The sequence below is a fragment of the Pteronotus mesoamericanus genome, unplaced genomic scaffold, assembly GCF_021234165.1.
Source record: "Pteronotus mesoamericanus isolate MK-2021 breed Mesoamerican mustached bat unplaced genomic scaffold, CSHL_Meso_final contig_657, whole genome shotgun sequence".
Classification (NCBI taxonomy): Eukaryota; Metazoa; Chordata; class Mammalia; order Chiroptera; family Mormoopidae; genus Pteronotus; species Pteronotus mesoamericanus.
Genome location: NW_026555229.1, coordinates 1,535,365 through 1,554,913, shown reverse-complemented (window position 1 = coordinate 1,554,913; position 19,549 = coordinate 1,535,365). Strand labels below are relative to the sequence as shown.

Genomic DNA, 19,549 nt, shown 5'->3' with positions numbered 1-19,549 from the left:
CTGCCAGGGACTGTGCCAGGGCCTGCCAGCCAAAAACACTTTTAAAAAATATTTCTTAAGGTGAAATACAGCACATATACAGAAAAGTGCAACAATTACAGACGTGAAGCTTAACAAATAATCATAAAGCTAGCACGCATGTGTCAATATGTGAGGCAAAAAATTAGAACACAGGCAGTACCCCATAAGTCGCCCTGTCCCTTCCTGATTATTATTCCTCCCTTCTCCACTCAAGGCAGCCCAGGCCCTGGCTTTTGTGATGACCTTTGGTCTTTATAGTGCTGCCATCTACAAGTTCACTTCTATACAATGAAGTATAATTTTGCCCACATTTTAACTTTATATAAATTGCATTATATGGAATATATACTTTCATTTACCATGATGTTTGTGAGATCCACTTGTGTTCTGTGGAGCGGTGATCTGTTCCTTTTCAGTGCTGTATAGTATTCCTTGTAGAATATACCATACTTTCCTCATCTATTCTACTGTTGATGGATATTTGGGTTGTTTCCAGTTTGCTCCATTGTGAACAGTGACCCTCTGGACATTTTTGTGCCCATAATTTAATGATTGCTTTAATTATATTCCAAGAAAGCATTAACAAGTATCCCTTATTTTTGCCTGGAGCTTAAGACTGTATCTCATTCACCTTCCTAACGCCTCATTTTACATATAATATGCCAAAAACTTCTGAACTTTTCTTTACATTCTTCTGCAGTCAAACTGTAGAGGCAGGACAGGGTCTTGAACTTGCCAGGGCCCAGGAGCAGAGTGTGGGCCCGAGGCATTGAAGTGAGGTTCCACCCACCCGCACTGCTCCGCCCCAACCTCCGCTTACTAGTCAACGTGCTCCCTTTTCTAAGTCTTCATGAGCCTGTGTGTGAAGCTGCCATGGTCTAGGGTCGTGGTTCTCAACCAGGGGCGTGTCTGCCCTCCTGGGGGCATTTGGCAATGTCTGGAACATTTTCAGTTGTCACAGGGGGAGGTGGGCAGGGGGAGCTACTGGCATCTCATGGGTAGAGGCCAGGGATGCTGCTAAATACCCTACAGTGCACAGGACAGCCCCAAACAAAGAATTGTCAACAGTGTGGAGGCCAAGAGATCCCAGCCTGTGGCCTGGCTGCCGTCTCCTGTGATGGACAGGAGTGGCTCCTTTCTCTTGTTATTATTTCTAAACTAGCTTTATTGAGGTACGATTAATATACAGTAAACTTCACGTACTTAACATGTACAACCTGGTACATTGTGACTTATGCTCACACCCATGGAACCACCCCCACAACCAAGATAGTGTCGGGTACCCTCGCAAGTTTCCCTGTGACCCTTGATAATCCTCCCGCTTCGCCCAGCCCTGCAGCCCCAGGCAAACACCCATCTGCTTGCGTGCCTCCTTCCTTCCTGCAGGATCCTCAGCTACAACTCCCTCCAGTGCATCCCTCCACTGGCCTTCCAGGGGCTGCGCTCCCTGCGCCTGCTGTAAGTCTCCCACTCCCCATTCCTCCAGGGGAATCTGCCCCGCTGAGGGCCCTGCTGCCCACCCGGTGGGCAGAAACGTCCCCGCATCTGAGGCCCCCACAGGGCCAACTGTGTCCGGAGGTGGGAGGCCAGTCCGCTCCCATGTCAGTCCTAACAGAGTCCAGGGAATGACTGGGAAACCAGCTGAGAAATGGCGGTTGCTCTCTGCCCCACGTTGTGTTTGTGGTGTGTGTGTGTGGAGGCCATCCAGGAGAAGGTAACCCCTAGTTTGCATGTGAGCCTCCTGTTCAGATGGAGTATGTTGCAAGATTCTTGAACTTTTCCTAAGAATTCCCACCATGCGGTTGTTGTCCTGTGATCAAAGCCCCCTGCCATGCCTGTTAGGATGGCCCGTGGTGTATCTATGAACCCGAGTCCTCTGACAGCCCATCTAGGGCCAGGTGACATTGTTCACCCCTAATTTATGGCTTGTGTATTAACTTCCTTACCAAGAGAAGCCTGTGCCTCAGGTTCCTGATTGCACGCATCTCATTTGTCAGTAAACAGAAACGGCGCTTGAGTTATTGATGACGGAAAAAACAGAGTCCCAGGAGGGCTGAGGGGCAGAAAGGTCTACTGGCATGGTCAGGGGCTCCCTCTCCCGGCCCGTGGCCAGCAGGGCAGGTGCATCTCTGAGGTGGGGGTTGCCTCCCTCACAGCGCAGGCCCTTCTCCTCAGGGGGCCCCGCCCACCCTCCATCCGTTTCACCAGCAGCCTCTTCCTCCTCAGGTCCCTGCACGGCAATGACATCTCCACCCTCCCGGAGGGCATCTTCACAGACGTGACCTCCCTGTCTCACCTGTAAGTAACTCTGACCCCTTCTTGGGGCCTCTTTGGATTTAGACAGAATCGGGGTTCAGAGAAAGACCTTACCTCCTGAGACTCTCAGAACTTGTTGCTTTTACCCTGAAACAATTCAAAATTTAGTGTGTGACCTTCATGTGCTCCCCATCGCAGACTCTTACACATTTGGGGTTTCATCAGTCGCACCCATGGAATTTGAGAGCAATTCTTCACAAGCAATAACCAAAGCGGTAGGGACCATTGGTTGGTTGCGGAGCAATCTACCTGCATGAGCTGTTCTTAATAAGCAGTGTCCTTGATTCCTCAAAAAGCTAAACGTAGAATTACCATATGATTCAGCAATTCCATTCCTAAGTATATGCCCAAGAGCACAGAAAGCAGGGACTCAGACACTTTGACATCGATGTTCATAGCGTAATTCCCACAACTACCAAAAAGCAAAAACAACCCAAGAGGCTATCAACAGTTGAATGAATAAATAAAATGTGGCATGTACCTACAGTGGGATATTATTCGCCATAAAAAGGAAGTTCTGACACATGCTACCACGTGGATGAACCTTGACGGCACACAAAGTGAACTATCCCAGACATAAAAGGACAGATGTTGCATGAGCCCACCGATACGAGGTGCCCAGCATAGTCCAGGTCATAGCTGCAGAGAGGAAAATGGCAGCCGCCAGGTGCTGGGAGGAGGGGAAATGGGGCATTTTTGTTTAATGGGGCATTTTTGGAAACGGGACATTTTGTTTCTGTTTGGGGTGATGAAAATGTTTTGGAACCAGACAGTGGTGATAGTCGCCTAACACAGTGAATGTAATTGATACGACCACTGAATCGTACACTTAAAATGGTCCACGAGGTAAATTTTATGTTACATGTATTTCACCACAATAAAGAAAGTGGAGAAATGAAGAAGCAGGGGGCTGATTACGGCGGGGAGGCCGGACACAGCGCGTTCTCTCCTGGAGCCTTGGCTACGGCCCGGGCGGCGTTCAGACCCGATGGGCTGCGGCCGGGGTCCTGAGGGTCACTGCGCCCTGTTGCTCTCTGCCCGTGTCCGAGTGCCCAGGGCCAGCGGGGCGGGCACACCCAGGTCAGAGGGGCCTCTGGGGTCCCCAGCATCTCTACTTGAAGTTCATTAACTCAACAATCTCACTGGATTTTCTCAGTTCTAGGACTCACGTTTTCCACATTTTAATCTCTGAAATCCGAGTGTACCTTACAAGTGATCTGTATATCAAATATAGTAATACTTCTCCACCCCTCCCAAAGCATGGGAAATCAGTAGTGCATCTAACAATCTTAGACTTGAGGAAATAAAATGATAGCAAGTGCCATTCACTGAGGGTCTGCTTGGGACAAATACTGTCCTACGTGTGAATGCTTTATCTGCGGGGTATTGTTTACTTCATGACCAAAATGAGAAGTAGGTTTGATGCTGTATGTCAGCCATACTAATGTGACAGGGACACCCTGAGCCCACACCAAAGGTTCCAGCGCCTTTCTGGACGCAGTGGGAAGAGTGCAGTGACGGATCAGCGGTGGCCATCACGGGAGTGGGCTGGGTGAGGGGTTCTGTCCTAGTCGGTAGGATTTATTATTTCCATTTCACAGTCCCAGGTACTGAAAAGGTAGGCGGCTTCCTTAGGTCATAAAGCTAGGAAGTGGCAGAGACAGGAGTTGAACTTAGGTGTGTCTGATTCTGAAGCTCCTTGTTTAATCTTAATTGCATCAATAAAAATGTCCTGAGAAACCACAGTGAGTCAGGTGCTGAAGAATTTACTAACATAAGCTCCTGCCTTCGGCGGCCATCTGGGATATTATAAAATGAATTCAAAGGCAGCGGTGACTAACTCAGGGGACTCTGAGGCGTTTCACAGAGCAGGTGCCCTTTGTGTTGCCATTGGAAAGAGACGAGGAGCTTGCCATTGGGAGAAGGTGGGGAAGGACACCCCAGAAAGAGGGAACAGCACGTACAAAGGCATGGAGGTGCGAAAGTAAATGACACCTTCAAGGATGCTGTGTGTCCAGCAAAGGACAGACAAAGTTTGGTTGGGTGAGGAGTGTGGGGTGGGAAGAGAAGACTCTAGAAAAGGACATTGGGATTCCACTGTGAAGGGCGCGTGTGCCAGGCTAAGGAGTTTGGACTTTATTCTGTAGGTATAAGGGGATGGGAGAATTAAGTTACAGGAAATTCCTGGGAAGCCAGGGGGCACACGGAGGCTGGAGAGGACAGGGTGCGGCCGCAGGGAGCCTGGCTGGGGGTGGTGGCCCCAGACAAAGGCCGGGCGAGGGCGCTTGTTCCTTGCCCAATGACTCCCAGTCACAGTGGCCTGTTTCCTTCTGCAGTTGGTACATTTTGGTTGTGAGGTCATTTTGGGAGACGCTTCTCTCCAGAGAGAGCCTGCGCTTGCCTCCGCCGGGCGCCAGGGTCCACGGCCGCTCCGGGCCCACGCAGCCCCCTCTGCTTTCCCCGGGCGATGCCGAGTGTCCGCGTCCGTCCTCCGCCCCGCCGGGCAAGGCCTTTCCAACCATCTGGTCCACCTTTCTGGACACCTTTGGGTTCCCCCTATTGTGTAACTCTTATGCTTGGGGTTTAAATGTAAAGTTGGCTACCCTTCCTCTTTCCCCATGAAATAGGAATGATACCTCAATACATTCTGATCTTGTCTCCAGCTCAAAATCTGGAGGCTTTGTTCTTCAAATGGGAAGTGAAAAAAATGACATATTTTGCACAAACAAAAACCAAAGCTTCCAAAACAAAATTTGAACTCATACCTATCTATAAATTCAGGTTTTCTTTAGGAGAACAGTGACACTGGGTCAGATCCAATTAGTAAGAAATAAACAAATAAGTAAAGATCAATTTAGCAGTCATTGTAGAACAGCACACTGGCGTTACCGATTAGATGTGTTAATTGCTTCTAAGCCCCATTTCTCTACAAGACAGCATTTATGTGGAAGAAATCTTTCTTTTAAAAAAAAAATTTTTTTTATTTATTTATTTTTAGACAGAGGGGAAGGAAGGTAGAAAAAGAGGGAGAGAAAACATCAATGTGTGGTTGCCTCTCGCGTGCCCCCTCCTGGGGACCCGGCCTGCAACCCAGGCATGTGCCCTGACCAGGAATCGAACCCTTTGGTTCGCAGGTTGGCGCTCAGTCCACTGAGCCACACCAGCCAGGGCTGGAAGAAATCTTCCATTGTTATGAAGCAACCTCCTGAATGAACTCTGCCCTTTATACCCAAGGTTTTGAATGGAACTTGTTATAGCTTGGGAAATGGACACGTGCTTGTGTTCAGGCATGTGCACATGCAATATTGATGGAATATATGGGTAAGTGCATGTGTGTATCATTATCTCCTTTGTGTGGAAGAGTGGCAACTACTGCATAAGGATTTCTTGAATGCTTACAGGGAGTCAAGGAATGGCGAAAGGATGGCTTAGACTCACCACATTCAGCCTTGGCTTCTCAAAGGCCACGTGCTGCCTGAAGGGAGGAACATGCTCAGGGCTTCATGACAAGTGAGGGGTGCCCAAGAGTTAGCACCCAGTGGTCCTGTTGCCCGGAGGTGCCCTCTGTTCCTCCTGTGGCTCCGGCCTGGGCCTCGCCCCTTCACTGGCAGTGTGTGTGTGCGTGTGGGGGGGTCTAGGGTGTGGTGAGGATGAGGTTCACCATATTTAAACCCGTTGAACTCTAGGAATCAGGATGTGTGGCATTAGGTCCTTGTTCTGCCATCAACTTGCAGTAGGATCTCAGTTTATTCCTCTCTTCAGGCCTCTTTCCTGGCCTGTACACAGGTATTTCTAATGTCCACGGTGGTTCTAACATGCTGTAGGGTTGTGAGCACTCATCGCTGCCCTGGGCCTCCGCACCCTGCACCTCTCTCTGCTTCTGCTTGTTTTTGTATTTACTTTGCAGTTAGCTCACCTTTCGTCCACTTGTCTATCCATCCATCCATCCATCAGCAAATATTTACTATGTGTCAGGTCCTGTGCCAAGGTTCCCAAACACCATTCTTCGTTTCTATAACCTGAGATTTTGTTGCCTCTAATTTGCTGCACGCTGAAAAGTTAGATTTCTGAATTCATTAAGAATTTGGTATAAAAAGTAAATATGCAATGATTAAAGAATGCCCCTATGACAGAATAGCCAGTAGTTGATTATAATTATGACACTGTAATTTATTATTTGATGAAAATATCTAGAATAAAGAAGATGGTATACTCATTTCAAAGATGGACATACACACACAAGAACTGGAAGGGAATGGGTGAATATTAAATTAGTTACACATATGGGATGGTGGATGATTCTTTTCTCTTTGAATTTGCTTTCAGACTGAGGTTTGTGCATTTCTCATGCTTTTCAGCTGGCGTTCACTCAGCAAATGTTTACCGGTGCCCGCTGGTGTCGGGCGTGGCGGGGATTTGTGCTTCCTGCTCCCCTGAAGCTCTGGTCCAGTAGAAGGAGTCTGGGGTGCACACGGATGCATTGCGGGGAGGAGGACGGGCTCGGGTGGAGGAGAGCTTGTTGTTTTAGCGCTTGCTAAAGGCCACAGTGGCACCTGTACAAAACAGCCCTAGGAAAGCTGTTTTGGTCCCAGCCACATGAATAGGAGCCTGGCAGGGTCTTGGCATGAGCACACCCACTATCTACTGTTTCAACTCCTTCCAAGCTATGCCAAAGATAACAGCACAGGGTTATTTATATGTTGGTCGGGGACCGAATCCACAGTCCCTCCGGACTGACGAGTGGCCCAGCTGCCATCCCCAGGGCTGTGTCTCAGCTGGACCAGTGGCTCTTCACTCCCCACTAAGTTCACAGTAGTTTTTTGGGGGGGAAAGTGGTCCCTGGGTGAAAACGAGCTACCAGTACTACTGTATGAGCCACAAGAACCTGGCCATTGGATAAATTAAAGCTTGAAATATTGAAGTCAGCGGTGGCTCTGAGTCTGCTTCATATGGAACCATGGCAAGCACATGCCCATCAAACCATAATTTAGAATTTTGATTACCTTTATATTGACTTTGGTCGTTTTTATTCTTTACTATTTTTATATTAGGAGTTGAAAAGGGACACTTCCATTTGAGGTGCAGCTTTGTTGCCATTTATGGGGTAATAGATGTGGGAATTGGGACCTGGGCTGCTCCTACAACCTGTCCAAGATGCCCACGCCCACAGCAGCCTCAGAGGGTCTCTTTGCGTTTTCTGTAAGGGAGCTACAAGGCTGAAAGCAGCAGCCGTTCATAATGAACTTGGAGCTTCTGGCTCATTACCAGACCGCACTCCCACAGCAGACTACAAAAAAATATTTTAAAATAAATTCTGTCTTTATCTTAGGAATAACATAATTACATTTCTTTATACCTGTTATGTTAAACATATTAATCTGGTAAATGTAAACATCTTAATATACCACAATTTTTGTACTCCGGTTATTTAAAAGTCTTTTTTTTTTTTTAAACCACACTGGCACTTCAAAAACTCAGAGTCTGAGCTTCCTCTACCTCTGAGAAGCCCTAGTTCTGTTCAGCGGAAAGAGGAAAGTGTCTCCTGTCCCATTAGCCAGGATGGATGCTGTCAGCAAATCAGGAGAGAAAAAAATGAAATACATGTCGAGGTTGCACTGGCTTTCTTTTCCAGGCTGCATTATTCCCTGGGCGCCTGTTGTAGGTTATATGCGCTTGTCTTTCCCCCTCTCCAGACTGCAGGCTCTTTATCGAGACATAAAGTGAGCCCCAGAGATGGGAAGCAAGCCGCTCAAGGTCGCCGGGCCAATGAGCGACTGGGCCGGGGCCGGAGTCCAAGCCTTGTTCAGCCTGCTTGTTAAGACGCACCATCATCAGATGTGCTATTTGGGGGAATTCTGCTCAGAGTCGCTGCCGCTTTCCTCAGACCGCTCTCATCGGAAGGGGAACCGCTTCCTCTGCATTGCCCAAGCACGGGTGGAAGATGGCAGCGCGTAGCTACTGGTTACCTAACGTGGGCTTGTTCTCATCGACCTTATACAGCCTTACGTTCTCAAAATAATGGTGCTCTCAAAAACTGCAGGCGTGAAGCTCTGATTTTTTCCTCTTTGCTGGATCAAAGAACTCTGGCCCCTTCTTGTCCCCAAATCCCTGTCTTGTTCATCTTTCAGCCTCGCTGCCCACCAGCTTGGTAAAACATGAAGAGGCTGGGCATAGACAGTGTTGGGATGGGGATGTGAGGGGCGGACGTGGCCTTCCATTGCTGGTGTGTGTAGAAAGCCCTTACGACCTGTTTTGGAGGGCAACTGTTAACATTTTTTTTTTACGTTCACTTCCTCTGCAACCTGAACCCTCCTTCTAGGTATCTGTTCTAGAGAAATGCTCATTTCACAAAGAGGCATGTACAAGAGTGTTGGCCATTGTTGGAAATGACCAGAGTGCCTGGCTACAGGGAGGGGCTCAATAAGCGCAATGAGGCAACCCTTTCTCTGGGGTGCTGTCAAGCCATTTGACAAAATGAGATGGATTCATATACTCTGGCCTGGAAAGATCTCTTAAGACATGCTGTTTAGTGACAAGAAGCAAGCAGTTTGGGTGGATATAATGTGTGATATGATACTTGTAAATATAGGGAAGGACCGGAAGGCTACACGCTTGAGCATGGCAACCACGTGTCCTTCTGTGGCTGGCAGGGACTGTGGGTGTAGACTTTTTTGAAATGTGGATATATCACGGTTTATTCAAGCACTCCCCACACTGATGAGCACTGGGAATTTCTGGTCTATTACAAATAACACTGCGATTGATACCATTGCACAGATGTCTTTATGCACTTTGTGCAGGTAGATCTGTGAGATCGACTCCCAGAAACAGAATTGCTGGGTAAAAAGGCAACTGCACTGGTAATTTGATAGAGATCACAAAATTCCCCTTACCAATGTTATTCCATTTTGCATGCCCTCCATGACATGGGAATGTGCCTTTAAAAAAATTGAGGTAAAATTCATGTAATAGAAAATTAACCATATTAATGTGTATAATCCAGTGGCATTTAGTTCCTTCATGATGTTGTGTGAGGCAGAGACTTTGGGTCTGTGATGTTTGAAAGAGGTTTATAATGAGAATGCATTCGTGTGCTCCCTAAAGAGAATGGGCCTCGGAGTCCGACAGCTCTGCATCTGCAGCCCGGGTGGCCCTTCACTAGTTCTGTGACCTCAGGGAAGCGACCTATTCCACGGGAGGCTCAGTTCCCACATTTTTGAGAGGGAGGGGAAAAACCTACCTTGCGGGCCTGACGAGATGATCAGATGCGCTGCCGTGGGAAGAGCAGCTGGATTTCATCGCAGTAGTAGGTGTTGGTCCTTTTCTCACCGTGCCCCGGGAGGCGATGCATTCGTAGGCTTTGGCCTCAACAGCCCGAGTTCAAGCCCCGCCTCCCCCTTTCTTGGTGAAATCTCAGGCAAGGGCCTCCACCTTTTGGAGCCTCAGTCTCAACACGTCAAATGGGGATAGTAGGGTGTGATGAGGACCAAGCAAGGCAATGCATGCGAAGGACTTGAGACTGTGCTGGTGACACAGTACATGATCGTGAAATTAGGACTTTTGCCAGGCCCTGGTGTGGTACCCAGCACCCTAGGCACCCATTGGTGGAGGAGCTATGAAGCTGTAATGCCTGCTTCTCTCCATTCTCTGACCCAGGGCCATTGGTGCCAACCCCCTGTACTGTGACTGCCACCTCCGCTGGCTCTCCAGCTGGGTGAAGACAGGCTACAAGGAACCGGGCATTGCCCGTTGCGCTGGACCCCCAGACATGGAGGGCAAGCTGCTCCTCACCACGCCTGCCAAGAAGTTTGAATGCCAAGGTGAGCCAAGGAGCATGAGAAAGTGGGGGAGGGTTGCGGGTTGTACCCCCTCTCCCGCCGCTGGCGGCCCACGGGACCTGCTTCACCCTGGCGGGGCCTTCCAGATGTGCCTGTGCTGACCAGCTGGGCTGAGGGGCCAGGTGGCAGGATTGAGGCACCTGCAGCTTGTTAGCATGACTGCCTTCTAGTCCTGACATAACAATGAAGGGCGAAAAAAAACAGGCAGAAAATTCTCAGGCTGTAAGGGCTTTAATCTCTCCCTGGGGTTATGTAAGGAACGTAAAAATAGCAACCGCATTTCTGGAAGCTTCAAGCCTCTCAGCACTGCGAGCACTCAGGCCTCCCTTTGGTAGGAACTGTGCTCAGCAATTAGCTAAAAATCCCTGAGCCGCTGAACCCGGGGGCCACTCTCCTGACATTTGTAGAAAAACGGGGGCGGGCCGGAGGCTCCTCTGGGTTTGCTCTGAAGGCGCCTCACCCTGGGTGCCTGTAAACACTCCTTCAGGGACTGACTGACTGACAGCTCGAGCCCCGCGAACCCTGCTGAGCCGAGTGAGGCTGCGGAGTGGCTTCCCCCGGCTCGGCTTTGTGCGCTGGGGCTCCGCTGGGGGAGCGCACCAGAGCTCCTGGAGCACGGCCCCTGCCCTCTGCAAGCTCACGGACCACCATCGGAAATGAAACTGACAGCCGTAGGTTAATGGGGAGGCCCGGGGCCACCCTGCGTGCAGGACGCTGTCACGGGGGTAGCAGTGCCAAGGGCCCGATCTGGGGCTTAGCTCCCAGCTGCTGGGAGCAGGCCAATTTGTGTTGAAACATTTGCTCAGGATTTATTTACTCGGGTGTTGTTGGGACTAGTGAGAATTTTTTTTTTAACTTTTTATTGAAATACGACATGCATAACAGAACAGGACACAGGTCGTAAGTGAATGGCTCGCTGAGTTTTCTCAAACTGAGCACACGCAGGTGGCCAGCATGCGGATCAAGAAGCAGGATCCCACCTGTACCAGGGAAGGCCCCTCATGCTTCCTTCCAGTTATTATGGAAAATTGTTTCTGTTTCTGTGTGTGCGTGTGCCTTTGAGCAGAGGTGATGTTTCTCCGCTTCCAGGAGTCTAAGTGGAAAACTGAGTTAGCTGGCTGCTCTCACTGTTTATTCTTGTGGGGTCCTGCTGCCCCTCTTAGGCAGTGCCCAGGGAGCCTGGCTGCCAGCTCCCTGTCCACCTCCAAGTTCAGGGCAGGGCGGCCTGGGAGTCCTGCAGGGGCCGGAGAAGGCCATCCTCGTAGCTAGAGAGGTGATGGGAGAGGCTCCTTCCCCCTTTGGCCTTGAGAGAAACAACTTCAAGGCACGTGGCCCTTCTCCTAAGTGTGGCCTCCTCACAGCTGCGCCTCATTCCTGCCGAGGTGGCCACGCTTGTTATCTTCGTTGGCGGGTGGCAGGGCTGGGGGCAGTTGCCTCAGAAGGGTGTGCGCAGACTCACATAAGGCCATCTGGTCTCAGTGGTAGCGACTGGCGTTCTCACACTGACGGCCCTGCCCCGGCCACCACAAAGCGTGCAGCACTAGCCTATTAAGCGCTTTTGGCAGAGGAGCTCATTTAGCCCTTACAGCCCCATGGGGCAGGGGCTGGGATACGGCACGGGGTCGGAGCTGCTCACCCCTGTCCTCCCCGTTCTGACGCCCTCCCTTTGCCTCAGGCCCCCCCACTCTGGCTGTCCAGGCCAAGTGCAATCCCTGCTTGTCTAGCCCGTGCCGGAATCAAGGCAGCTGCCATAACGACCCCCTCGACGTGTACAGGTGTACCTGTCCCAGCGGCTACAAGGTGAGTGGAGGCTGAGACGGAGGAGGAGGGCTGCCCCCCCGCCCCGGTGCTGGTACCGTAGGTCAGGGCTGGGTCTGTCTTGTTCCTCACTGTGCCCCCGACGCCCCCAGAACAGTTCCTGGCCCAGAGCCGGTGCTGCAGCGAATGAATGGACAGGTGACAGCTGGGACAGGCAGGCTGATGTCCGGAGGGCGCTGGCTGTCTCTGCTGGCTCGCGCTAGCCCCTGGGTCTCCCTGGGGTCCCCATCGCTGCCTTTCTCCCCAGGGCCGGGACTGCGAGGTGTCCCTGGACAGCTGTGCCAGTGGCCCCTGTGAGAACGGCGGGACCTGCCACACACAGGAGGGCGAGGATGCCGGCTTCACGTGAGTGCCTGCAGGGGCTGGACCCTGGTGGGCAGGGTGCTGATGGGCCCGGCACCCAAGCTTCAGTGCCCCCTCCTCCAAATGGAGTGGCTAGCCCCCCGCCTGGCCCTGTGCTGTGGGAGGAGGCAGAAGGTGGGCTCGGAGGGAGCACACACCCACTGGAAGCCTCTCCACACCCGCCCTGGCCAGGCCCGCTGCACAGAGGCAGCGACAGCATGCGACGGAGTTGCAGCGGCAGACGGGCTGGCGCTGGGACCTGAGGTGCCCGCTCCTGCTCCAGGCCTCTCTCGGCCTTTGCCTGGTGCCAGACCGCTCTTTTGATGGCACTCAGCATCCGTGACCAAGGGCATACGCAGTGGCAGTGCCAAGGGGCAATCTGGGGCATTTTAAACCCCTATCATCTCTGCTAACTCAAGCCTCTAACAGATGGAGTCAAACATCTGCTTGTAGTACCAACGCTGCCTGAAGGCAGGGCCCTTAGGCACCTCCTTCCAATCAAGCCACCACCCCAAGGACCGGAGACAGGAGGCCTGTCCAGAGGTGGGAGCGAGTCCCGCTCCTGCCCTCCGCAGCTTCCCCCGCCCCCTCTCCTGGTTCCACATAGGCAGGCGGTTTCCCAGCCTCTCTCAGTGCTGACATCACACGCAAGCACCCACTTTACACTGACCTGCTTCCCCCAGGACCCCTCACCAAACACCCCAATTCCCAGAGCTCTCCTGGGCCCAGAGTTTTTCTGAAGAAAGCTGCATATTTAGTGGCTGAAAATAAGTTGCCGGCCGACCAAATTGGCTCTGCATCTACTGACAGAAATAGCCAAACCTGTCTCTGCAAACCCAAATTACCAGGTATACAAAGAAGAAAAATAAATGGCCTCTCAGCTCATTGTTGCCCTGGCAACGGCGTCCTTACAATAGGCTCCATCCTCCTTTGGGCTTGGGCGGCAGCTCCATCGAAGCCCCCTCCTCATTCCTTGGACTCCTGAGAGGGGATGCCTGTGGAGGGGCTGAGAGGACATCCCCAGAAACTCCCCTGCTGGGAATAGAGGGGTGCAGCTGGGGGTACATATTGAAGGCCACTCGGGGGGACCCTGTAGGCAGAAAAGAGCTGTCTCCCTGAGCTGCCCCTCAACCCTGAGGCTCACAGGGCCTTTTTAGAAATGCAGAGCTGAGCACCTCAGCCCTCTGTTTTATGTTCCCCCATCTTCACGGGGCAAAAATTAAACCCCGGGGCTTGGCCTGCAACAGTGGGCTTCAGGCCTTTTTGCTCACATGTCCCCGCTCCAAGTTTTAAAACTTCATACATCCTCACACATTCTTGGAGTGACAGCTAAAATTTTTCATTGTAAGTTTAATTTTTTTTGTTGCAAATGAGGCCGTTTTCAGGATATTGTAAATATTAACATTTAAAATAGAACTAACACTCTTTATCGTTCTCCAATGGAATCTGAGTCACATAGCAATTTGATACCATAAAAATTACACAAATAAGCTGCTCTTTTACAGTTTAAACATTTACCTCATTCTTTTTTCTTCTTGAAGTAGTATTTTTATGGCTCCCCACGCCGCCTTCCCACTTTCCTTCTAATGTAATCTGGTCTCACGCCGGAGAGTTTTCTTCAGCGGCCTGTTGCGTTCCTCCCCCACCAACACGGGCACACAGTGTGAATGCGAAGTTTCCTTTATTTCTTGTCACAATGAGCCTCTGATTAAAAGTTTCTTTTGCACTGACTTAGCATTACAATGATCAATAATAAACAATTGATCAAAACATTACTGTATAAAAATTGGATAGTTATTACACATAAAGTAGAATTTCCTTAGACACATCTCTTAATGAGATAAAACTATATGTATACACACACATACACACACAATTATATATATATATATGTAAGTGCTCAGAAAGTTTGTTCACCTAAATAAACAGATAAGATTAGAAGCAGTGTTACTGTAGCCACATCACTCAAGTCTATGAAATCCTTCAGAGTCTAAATGCCAAAAACCCCAGAGTGACCTGTCATCAAAAATTATTTTTAATGGTCTATCAGCTGACAATTCCATGAGGTCTTACTCCAATTATTTTTAACACATGGAACTGGAAACCTCAGGACTTGCAAAAGCCATTTGTTCATTCACTTTCGAAACATCAGTGTTCCTAGTTGTCCCTCTGTTTGGAGCCCTGGGATTTTAGGCCCCAGGCCGGGGGAGCTGTGTGTGCCTTTGTGGAGCTCTGGGGCAGGTCAGCCCAGGGAAGAGTTTCTGCAGAGCCTGAAGACCTGGAAATTAATTTCTCAGACCTCCCTGACCCACCCACCCCCTGGAAAACCCCAGGTGCCCCCGGGGAAGGCGTGCCTGTTTGGAAGGTCACTGACCTCCAGGGCTCCCCACAACCTGCTCCAGCCCCACTCTCCCACGTCCCTGAAGTCTGTGTTCCTGAAGACCTGAACTACTTGCCTGAGCAGGGCCTCCCCCAGAGGACCGAATGCAGGGTCTTCTCTGGGCTTTTACCCATGCCTCGGCCCCCACTGCCTCCCCTCCTATTCCTGCACTCTCCTGTCAGGGTCCCTAACTCATCGTCTCCTCCAGGAAGCCTGCCCTGACCACTCCCCCCACGGAGGAGCTAGGTGTCCTCTGCCCCTCTGTTCCCACCCCCCAGCCTCAGGGCTGCACTATCCAGATACCCTCCGTCTCTCTGGCTGCCTGTCTCCTCATCCTCTCCCTCACTAGACTGTAAGTCCCACGAGTGCAGGGCTGGTCTTGTTTACTTCTAACGCCCACGTCTAGCAAAGGCCTGGCCTGGAGTAGGGACAGAGACTCTGGGATGATGATACTGACCAGTGGCCCCAGGCTGCCGCTCTGGCCATGGGCCTACCCGCCTCTCCCTCCTCGCCCGCCCCGCAGGTGCTCGTGCCCGGCTGGCTTTGAAGGACCGACCTGCGGGGTGAACGCCGACGACTGTGTGGAGCACACATGTGCCAATGGGGGCACCTGTGTGGACGGCGTGGGCAACTACACCTGCCGGTGCCCCCGGCAGTATGTGGGTATGTGGGGTTTGAGTGTCTGTGGGCAGCTGAGGGCTACGATGCGTGGTCTGAATCCCATTCCCACGGGCGGAAGGGCTGGTGCCCTGCCTCAGCGTCTGCAGGAGGTTTCTGCTGGGCCACCTGCCTGGCAGAGCATGGGGGCAGCTCCTCTCCTGCCTCTCCCTCCTTCTTTCCCCAGGAAGGGCCTGTGAGCAGCTAGTGGACTTCTGCTCCCCAGATTTGAACCCGTGTCAGCATGAGGCCCAGTGTGTGGGCACCCCGGATGGGCCCAGGTCAGTGTTGCCCGTGTCCAGGGCCAGCGACGGGCAAGCGCTGCCGTGTCAGCTCCCCGTTACCTCACCTGTCAAGTGGGTCTGGTCTCAGCCACACAGGGTTCCTGTGAGTCAGAGCGGGGCGTGGCCAAGGGGACCGCTTTGCCACCAGCGTGACCCTGAATGGATGACTTCATCACTTCTTAGCCTCAGTTTTCTCATGTCAAGCTGGACATACCAGAAGCTTCTTCCTGGGGTGGTTGTAAGGCTCAGAATGCGTGGAAAGCGCTTAGCTCCATGTCCGACATCTGATAAATGCTCCACAAATAGCTATTATCCTTCCAGATTCACAATTTCTCATCCCGTTACAAAATCCACAAAACTGTGAAAGCCAAAAGTCAGTTTGATAGCAAAATCAGATCTGGCCTGAATGTATTTGGTAAGAAAAGCTGTCACGTGATATGAGGCCCCTTACAGTCCCCACCATCCAGTGTGAATGCATGTAGACTGTACCGCAGAACTTTGAACACATTTGACGGAGGGGCTGCCCTAGATCCCCTGGCATGTTAGATAACATACAGTTGTAAGCACTGTATTATCTTTCCCAAATCCAAGAATTCTCAATTCCGAAACCTACGCAGCCACAGGAGGTGTGGAAAAAGCGCCCTGGACTGCTGTCAGCATGTCTGTTGCCAGCACGTGTGGAGCACTCTGTCGCCTGCAGACCGTGTGCAGTAGGAAGGTCATGGGTTTTTAAGATGTTGCCCCCGTCTGCAGTTCTGCAAACACAGTGTGATGGAAAAGGGCGGGGAGGGGGTGGTGTCCTCCATTTGATTTGATAGGCAAATGGTTGGCTGAAACAGAGCCTCAGGCGAGCAGTGAGCTACTATTCAGGCAGGGAAAGCAGAGGTTGGCCTGGAGTCAGGCTCTCGCAGAGAGGTGGGTGCTAGCCCTGCTGGGGCCAGGAGTCTGGGCTGGTGGAGACGCTGGGGGCGCCGGGGAGGAGGGACAGGTGAGCCCCATGACTCAGAGCTGCGCTGGAGAGCAGCTGCGCAGGTCCGGGAGGGGCTGGAGTTTGGCCCTGGAGGTGCTGTTGGTGGTGGGTCTGCATCTGCCCTGACGAGATTCCCCTCTCCTCCTGCTGCTGGGTGTCCATGCTACCAGCCCAGAGCCCCCCAAACCCACACAGGCTCTCTTCTGTCCTATAAAAGGGTCCCAGGACAGGCTGGGGACATCTTTTATCCAGGGCTCTGATTGACCTCCTGGGGACCCCACAGACGCCCAGGGCCTGGAGGTTCTGTCCCACACACAGGCCCTGGGCCCGCGGGCTCCTGGCTGACCGCCCACCCCCCCTTGCCCACCTCCAGGTGTGAGTGTGCACCAGGCTATGCAGGTGACAACTGCAGTGAGAACCTGGATGACTGCAGAGGCCACCGCTGCCAGAACGGGGCCCAGTGCGTCGACGAGGTGAATGGCTACTCCTGCCGCTGTGCTGGGGGCTACAGGTGAGGCCCTGGGCACACCATGAGGGGCCGGCCCTCCCAGCCAGGAGCCCCGGGCTGCGGGAGCCCCCAGACATGGCTGAGGGAGAGAGTAAGGGTGGCGGTGAGGGTGCGGGGCCCTGGGGCTTGAACCCTGGCTATGCGCCTAAGGCCAGCCGTGTGGCCTTGGGGAAGGTACTTAACCACCCAGAGCATAGGCAGAGGGTCCTTGACCTCTTTGGCGGAGGGAGTGGGAGGTGGGCACAGATTAGTGGGCGGTGCCCCATCACGTAAGTGCTCAGGGAATCTCTGAAGACACATCCTGCCGTAAAGGCCACTGACCTTTGCGTCCTGGCTCCTCTGGGGGGCCAGGCGGGGAAGATGCTGCCCTCCTCTGGCCGCCCACCTCCCATCTTCTGCTTAGGTCCTCTTTTTTTCCCCCCCTATAGTTCTAATGAGTCTAATGAGTCTATGGTATAATTCACATACCATACAATCCACCTGATTACAATGTACAATTCAGTGGCTTTTGGTATATTCCCAGAGTTGTGCCTTCATTACCACAATCAATTTCAAAACATTTTCTTTACTCCAGAAAGAAACTCCGCACCTTTTATCTGTCACCCCAAACTCTCTCCATCCCAGCTCTAGGCAACCATTAATCTACAAGTACCTGTGTGCATACATTTGCTTATTGTGGATGTTTCATATAAATGGAAGCATACAATCTGTGCTCCTTTGTAACTGGCTTTCACTCAGCGTTATGTGCTTGCGTGTATCAGAACTCCGTTCCTTTTTATGGCTGAATAATATTCCATTGCATGAATATAACACATTGACTTATCCATTCATCTATTAATAGACATTTGGATTGTATCCACTTCTTGGCTATTGTGGATACTGACGCTACAGGTTGCTGTAGCGTGGATCAGAACTACCTGTTGGTGGTAATGTCCCCTCTTTATTTCTTTACTTCAGTCATTTGAGTCTTCTCTCTCTTGCTTGCGTTTTAAGCCTCAGTTTTCTTTTCTGTAAAATGAGACATGAACAGTGCGTGATTCTTAAACTTTAATGTGCACATGAGTCACCCAGCATATTGTCAAAAAGTAGATTCAGCAGGTTTCCCATTTCTGACAAGTGCCCAGGTAACATTGATGCTGCTGGTCCAGGGACCTTTCTGGCTCTTAGTTTTCCTGGGAAAAATGTTCATTAGGAGCATCTTCTGTCGCCTTAAGGATCTAGTTTCCCAAGATGTTTTGTCAGTTCCTCTCCAGGACCTGCGGGGAGGAAGGTGCCTCTTTGCCCCTGTGCCCTGTTTGACCTGTATCCTTTCCGTCTCAGTGGGAAACTCTGCGAGACCCCTCCCCGCCCACCTGCCCCCAAGAACCCCTGTGAGGGGACGGAGTGCCAGAACGGGGCCAACTGTGTGGACCAGGGCAACCGGGCCGTGTGCCAGTGCCTCCCGGGCTTTGGTGGCCCCGAGTGTGAGAAGTTGCTCAGCGTCAACTTCGTGGATCGGGACACCTACCTGCAGTTCACTGACCTGCAGAACTGGCCGCGGGCCAACATCACGCTGCAGGTGCGTGCCCAGGGCGCGGGTCACAGAGGGGAGCCAGGCAGCGGGGGGCCCTGGCCTAGGGTCAGAGCATCAGGATGCATCCATGCTCAGGACAACAGAGAGGCCCCCACATTGGTCAAAGGTCTTCGGATGGGGGGTCAGCCTCTCAGCTTGAACTAGTTTAAGCACAATTGGAAAGGATATTGGGTCACAAAACCAGTCTCACAGAAGAGTGGGGAGGAGGTGGTTCCATGGGTGACTGGATCCAGAAAACCAAACTCACCAGGGTCTTCTCCCACCATCTCATCCCATCTCCTTCGCTTCAGCCTCCAACGCTGCAAACAGGTTTTTTGCAGGTGGCAGGAGTATGGCCAGGGTTAACTCTTGCTTATATATTTAACCAAAAGTCCTTGCAGTCCATTATTTTGCCATTTTATGTCTTGAATTCCATCTTAGAACCTCATGTTGAGAAAAAAAGCAAGCCCCACTTCAACAAGCATCGAAAAATAATATAGGAATTTTGCAGAATATTTCTCAAGGAGGAAGTGGAGAGTAGATTATGTTGCACATCACATGATAAAATATTCAAAACTCTTCTTTAGTCATTTCTCTCTTGTCCCAAAATTCCATTCCCTATCCCAAATGCCACATCGTTCTCTCCTTTCTTCTGTCCTCTTCTGTTTTCTCTGAACCCGTCAGCCTCTCAAACATGCTCACTCTGCTCCCCTCCGCTTTATCACCTCTCCAAAATTCTGTTAGCCTAACTTGGTCCACAGCAAGACCACAGCTAGCCCAACTGCTCCCAAAAAGAAAACTCACCCAAACTCATCCATTGCTTCAGGCACATTCTTAGAGAGAGGTTTTGTTTATCCCACTAT

General features: G+C 51.5%; 1 protein-coding gene across 1 annotated transcript in view; it reads left to right on the top strand.

Annotated features, from left to right (window-relative positions):
- SLIT1 (slit guidance ligand 1) overlaps positions 1 to 19,549 on the top strand; it is a 153,444-nt gene that overhangs the window by 129,346 nt on the left and 4,549 nt on the right. Inside the window, exons 24-32 of the mRNA XM_054581705.1 lie at positions 1,408 to 1,479; positions 2,248 to 2,319; positions 9,994 to 10,157; positions 11,851 to 11,975; positions 12,241 to 12,338; positions 15,239 to 15,378; positions 15,560 to 15,653; positions 17,000 to 17,137; positions 18,455 to 18,692. Of these exons, the coding sequence (XP_054437680.1) occupies positions 1,408 to 1,479; positions 2,248 to 2,319; positions 9,994 to 10,157; positions 11,851 to 11,975; positions 12,241 to 12,338; positions 15,239 to 15,378; positions 15,560 to 15,653; positions 17,000 to 17,137; positions 18,455 to 18,692 (1,141 nt within the window). The remainder of the gene's footprint in view (positions 1 to 1,407; positions 1,480 to 2,247; positions 2,320 to 9,993; positions 10,158 to 11,850; positions 11,976 to 12,240; positions 12,339 to 15,238; positions 15,379 to 15,559; positions 15,654 to 16,999; positions 17,138 to 18,454; positions 18,693 to 19,549) is intronic.